The following is a 6,350-nucleotide window of genomic DNA, read 5'->3' as shown; positions in this document are numbered from 1 at the left end:
AAATTAATGATTGAATTTTATGAAGTTTCTACTTCATAAATGGTGGAAATGGTGGGAATATTTCTTGAAATGATGCGCGATTACACATCTTTCATATTATATATTTATATATATGTATGCATATGTGTGTAATGGGTTCAGGTCTGCACCTCCCTTTGCGAAACCCTGCCTACGCCCATGATTAGATATACTATTGATGGTTTGACAAATGAACAGCTCTGTACGTAATAATAATAATTGTATTCTTTATATATTCTGGGATTTATCCCTTTAGAATAATATCACAGGCATCAAAATGAGGCTTTAGAGCCTTATAGTAAAATACGAAATAAAAATGAAATTATAAAACATCATAAAATATAATTAAAATAATGAATTTGAAAACATAATAATGAAGAACAAGAATTAACAGAATATATAAAATAAAAGTAGAACAATAAATAAAACTTTCTGTCATATCATAAAACATAAGGTTCTTCTGTAATAACTTCTAATAATAATAATAATATAAGTAAAACTTCTGATAATAACTAAATAAAAAAAAAAGATAAAAATCAAATAAAACTAAACTAATAAATAAAAAGGTAAATTTCTGCTAATATACATATTTATTATAAGTATAAACGAAAATGTGAAACATCAAATACAGAAAATTATTATTATTAAAAAGGTAATAATATAAAAAATCCTCTTACTAATCATATTTTTAAGAAATAATCCAATAAATGAAATAAAAGGAAAACGAAAGGCGTAGTGTTGATTATATGAGTCATTATAGATATATATGTATATTTATATTTACATTATACATATATATATGCATGTTTATAGATTTTACCTAAATATTAAAACATCTAATAATATTTATGTTAATGGAACTTCTACTTTATAAACTTAACTCTCTTTCCATCTACTCAGATCTTATTTGGAACTTTCAATTGTTATTCTTCTGGAATTGGGTGGACAGAAGATGGTATTATCCGAAGAAACGGGATTTGAATATTGAATAAAATCGAATAGTATCCGAAGATAGGGAATTTGAAGATTGGAAGGGTATTAGAACTACGAATGTACGAATTCTGTAGGAAATATACGTACTGTGAAATGGGTATGTTTGTGAGTGTTTTTTTTTTTTTAACAAGGGTAGGTGGAAATCTTCAAAAGACAAGAATAGGCCCCGTTCCTATCCGTGTGCGGGATTTTCACCCACTAAAACCAACCTCCCTACACCTGTTTCTCACCCTCCACGGGACCGCCGTTATGCATTACATCATGGGGGTGAGTGGCTGAGTGCCACCTCATTGTTTTAGGCTATCTCCTGGTTCACCTTTCTGTCTCCTCATTTCTTAACTTTTGCAACACCTGTACAGCAAATCGTTGGACTGCCATCCAGTACTCGTGGAGGGAAATTGCTGAGTGCCGCCTCGCTTTCTTCGCATGTTTTTCACGTTTCCATGCTAGTCACGTCTTTTAGCCCTCTCTTTCCATCTCAACCCCTTGAGGACGACTGTGGTGAATCTCTTCACTGCGTTTCTGTGCTGTTCTGAGAGTAGCATATAGCTCACCACGTTTTCTGGTGTGATGCGTCCACCACACACCCTCTCCAATTCACTTCTTTCTGCCGCAAAGCGAATGCTGTTTTTCACTTGCTCCTTGGTTTCCTCGACAGTCTGACATCCAGGGCATTCTGCGGTGTTGTCCAGTTTGAATCGGTACTGGTAGGCTCTGAAGCATCCATGTCCGGTCAACAATTGGGATATGTAAAAATCCACCTCACTATGCACCACGGCCATACACAAACGCCATGTGTGTGTGTGTGTGTGTGTGTGTGTGTGTGTTCAGGACCGCGGTCAAGTTGTACAAAAATAGTATTTGACTAATTTCTCATTGCCAACGTTTCAACCCTCAATCCTTCCTCGACCTACATTGTAAAAACAAATCGATGAGATTTTCTTGGTGGATAATATTTATAACAAATTATATGAGAAGAATCCCCATAACCACTGACCTCCTAAGTCTAGTAACCATATGCAAAGGCTTATTGGAGTCTTTGACGCTAAAGTTGAGAAGCGTAGGATATCAGCAGAATAAACTGGGCTACTCAAAGGAAATTACCTTTGAAGTGGTTTAGTGGACAACGCTCTTCAGTGACCAGGGGCACATACGCCGAATTGGAGCGGTTGAGTAATTAATTAAGATTTAACTACACTTAATTTTCATTTTAAATATTTTATTTGATGCTTTTGGGTTGTTATAAATCTAATTGTCTGGTATACGTATATATATATGATGTTTTTAAAGAACATACATTAATAAAACAACCATATTGGGGCAACCTTTCGCCATTATATTGTTCGCATTATCATACCCTACATTGAAAATAAAAAATATTTTTAGAAAAGGAATTCCCTTGACTAATCATTAAATAATAAAATGTAAAGAATACAAATTAATATTGATAAATAGAAGCGTTACTCACAATCTATATGTTACTGAATGCTCTACACAACTGTATTACCCTTACAACCAACTCGTTCAGGGTAAGAGGGAAATCTAGAAAAATTTATTTTAGTGTTTTTTTTCTATAACTAGATGCATCTATATGTATAAATGCTAATGAAGCAATATAGTTCCTAAGAAAAAAAAGTTCATATTATATTATTTATGACATAGTTTTAAAATAAATGAATTATCCTTTCTATAGCTTTGGAAATACATAAAGAATTATATTGATTCATTTTTTTGTTCACCAACTTAATGTATGTAGTATGTAATTTATTTCACTACGGGTACCATTTATTTCACGATATTTTTTTTAACCTCTTCTTGTTTTGTTTTTTCTATTTTTTCCTCCAATTTTTGTTATTTTTTTTGTATTTCCTCTTTTATTAAGTATTTATCTGTAAATAATTTTCCTTTATAATAAAAATTTAGTATCTTCATGTTACATAAATGCATACAAATAACAATGTAATGCATACAATATGCTTTTTCTATGGTATATGCCCAGTTTAATTAGGTACAGAAGAGAAAAATATATACATATACATCACAATACCAATCCCCATCATCGCATCTTTCGTTTTCGGTTGATTCCTATTTTAAATTTTCAGAGTTATTAGTTGACAAAGGTTTTCTTTTTATTTACTATTATTATTATTGTTCAATATTGGATCCGTGACTGGTTTTTGTTTTATCTTGCAGCTATGCCACACCTCTGACAGTTCTGTGGAGATCATGGTAACCTTTCTTCTATAGAAGGTAAGTAAATATTCACAGTTGCTGTAGCTTTTGTTCGGATGTATAATTTCTCTTTCACATCACTTTGCTTTGTGAAAAACAGTGAAATATTTAAATCATCTATCGATGTTCTTAAAAAAAAAAAGAAAATATATTATGCTTTATAGAGTAGCATAAAGCATAATAAGATTATACTTTAAGATATAAATGTAAACGAATTCACAATATTATCGTATCTTTCTTTATTATTTTTTCAATTATGCACATAAATTTCTATGATTTTATAATCATTAAAATAGATTATATTTTGAGTGTGTTATTTGAGTTGATTATATATAGTGATGACAATAAATCAATCACCATGTTTTTAAAATTATAAAATTTATTCCTTTTACAACGCTTTGATTCAAAATATAGAAGTTCCAAGAAGGAATCAATTTAGTTTGTATTGGATCATTTCATAGTCCGTTTTTATTATTTCAGAAATTCAAAGTGGGATTAGTGGAATTTTATTGTTTACTAGGTTTATATTTACAGATTATAATGAGCCGTTATTAATCCTCTCTTTTTTGATAATATCTACTATCATCCCAATTGATTTTACATTGTTTATTCTGCTGATGATTATGACCATGGAAATATGCGATTTTTCTTTTTATTAGTTCAAACTTGGATACTCGGCAGTCCAAGCTGCAAGAAACATTTGCACGGCGTTCGGGTTGTAACCAACGGACCATTTGCCGGTGGTCTGAAAAACTTTTGTCTGGAGACACATATTTGGACAACCAGCCCAGAGGAAGACCTCTACCAGCGATTGACGACGATGAACTAAGGTTTACTGTGAAAGAAAACCCTTACCAAACAGTTAAAGGACTTGCAGCACAACTGAATGCAAGTGTATAGACAGTTTCTAGACACTTAAAGACCATTAGAGGTACATAAGAGGTAGGTTTATGTATTCTGTAGTTCATATTGTGTTATTTGTTTCAATCGTTCTATAAAATTATTGATTAATATCTCCATTGGTTTTGAAGCAATGTAACAAAACTCAATCTAAAAATAAAATTGCATGTATAACCTTCTTTTATTCTCAAACGTCTTATAACGATACTGACAAAATCTTTAAAACATCAATTGGTTCATTCATCGATTCCAAAAAAAAAAAATGATAATCGTTGTTAATTTTTGTAAAAAGGTGTAAGAGTTTCTACAACTATTTTTAATTCACTAGCACGGTATTAAATATCATTTTTTTTTTTTTTTTTGATCCCTTTTTACTCCTTCTGATGTTATTTTTTTATCTAAATTTCCAATATCCTTCGGCGTTCCAGTACTCTCAACAATTTTTTTTTAGATTCACTCCTCCTCAGCCAGAGGTAGTGGAACGTATGAGGTACCGAATGAACTCATGGCCATCGCCTAACTCATTACAGAATATAGTGTAAGCAGGAAAAAGCAACTAAATTTCTATATAATATCAACTAAAATATTTTTATATAATAGAGAGAAATGTCCTGAACCAACGGGGCCTGCACAGTATGAAAATTTATTTGTTTTGTTTTTTTGAATACACCAGATTCTGAAATAAAAAATCTTCACACATTTATAACCTTATTAGAAAAAGTGGTGTATCTTGCTCCTACTACACTAACTAAGCCCCTAAAACATCCCTCAATATAGTTATTTTTTACAAACATTTTATTCTTTTACACTATAAAAAAAATTTATATAAACATATAATTAGCAGTTTTTACTAAATATATTTAAATTACAGATTTTTATAAAATACTTTTCTTAAAAGGCCCTGGTTCCCATAGCAACATTACATTGACTTGAATCACTATTCCTTAGGGTATCTTCAATTTCATTTTATGCCTCTAATTATGGGTGATTTACATACTAATAAATATATTGTAATATTTAAATTATCATTTCATTTATTGTTTTACATTAATTAATTAGATGTTTTTGGATGTAATCGGTTTTCGTAACAGGAAATACAATTACGAAATTATGTTTGAGACACCGTATAATATTTTTGATACAAGTCGAGATTTCCTGTTGGTTTTTGCTCCCTTAGATGGTCACATCGATGAGTAAACTCATAAAATCGGAAAACATTTGCGGATCTCCCCCTTTCTTTAGAATTCGGCCATCAGATATCTTCTGTCTATATTGCTATGATCTGGGTCAAAGACATAACTCATCTCCATTGATTTTCCGTATTTTAATATTTTCAGATTGCCTGTTATCGACGGACTAATTACTATCGTGATCTTGACTTTCATGGGAATCAAGAAGACATCGTTCAGGGAATGACATCAAATAGTCATCAGTTTCCTCTTTATGAGATAATATTCAAATACCATTATCGAAAAAATACGCTATTCAGTTTTCATACCACACTGGTCCACACGAATTTTGACTATGGGTGCTAGATGTCAATGCTTTATTGCTTTCACGTAATTAATTAAAATATAATGTTGAAAGAAGATAGTTGTTGACCCTATGAAGTAGATTGTGGGAAGACAGTCCGGGTGGCGGTCCCACTTTGCAGGGGTTGGTCAGGGCTAAATGGACAAATAAGATACAAAAATTCTAAGAAGTGATAGAACATTAGTATAAATATACAAAGACAGTAAGTATGCAAAAACATGTTTTTTTTTATTTTTTTATATTAGACAATAATAAGCTTAAATTAAGGAGGTATAAATATAAGTCGATAGGATACTAATTGATAATAGTTATTTATAATAGTTAAATAGCTGTATTTATTATTATTTTCTATAAAAAAACATATATTTTTAAATACTTTCTAAACTTTCTTTGTATATTTATTCCAATATTCTATTACTTCTTAGAACTTTTGTTTCTCTACTTTTCCATTTAACCCTTGGGGAAAAACGTTTATTAACATTAAATTGTTTTTCCTACTGTTTTCGAAATTTTTTCACCGCCACGCGGACTATCTTCCTACAATAAAAGAAGAATGGTTTTTGTAAATAAAGTTTTGTTTTACAAAAAATGGAACGACATTTCGTTATCTCGGTAATCAGAGAGGGGATAAGACGAGTAACATCTGAAGGAGGTATAGAGTAATTGGGTCCTAA

General features: G+C 30.9%; 1 protein-coding gene across 1 annotated transcript; it reads right to left on the bottom strand.

Annotated features, from left to right (window-relative positions):
* Positions 1-1,457: 1,457 nt before the first annotated feature.
* On the bottom strand, positions 1,458-1,793 carry LOC136797290 (uncharacterized). Its single transcript, XM_067053459.1, has one exon. The coding sequence runs from the start codon at positions 1,791-1,793 to the stop codon at positions 1,458-1,460; it is 336 nt and encodes a 111-aa protein (XP_066909560.1).
* Positions 1,794-6,350: the final 4,557 nt, after the last annotated feature.

The sequence above is a fragment of the Halyomorpha halys genome, unplaced genomic scaffold (genome assembly GCF_000696795.3).
Source record: "Halyomorpha halys isolate HHAL.00 unplaced genomic scaffold, Hhal_1.1 Scaffold1116.1, whole genome shotgun sequence".
Taxonomy (NCBI): Eukaryota; Metazoa; Arthropoda; class Insecta; order Hemiptera; family Pentatomidae; genus Halyomorpha; species Halyomorpha halys.
Note: the sequence above shows the minus strand (reverse complement) of the source record. Positions and strands in the feature narration are given on the sequence as shown.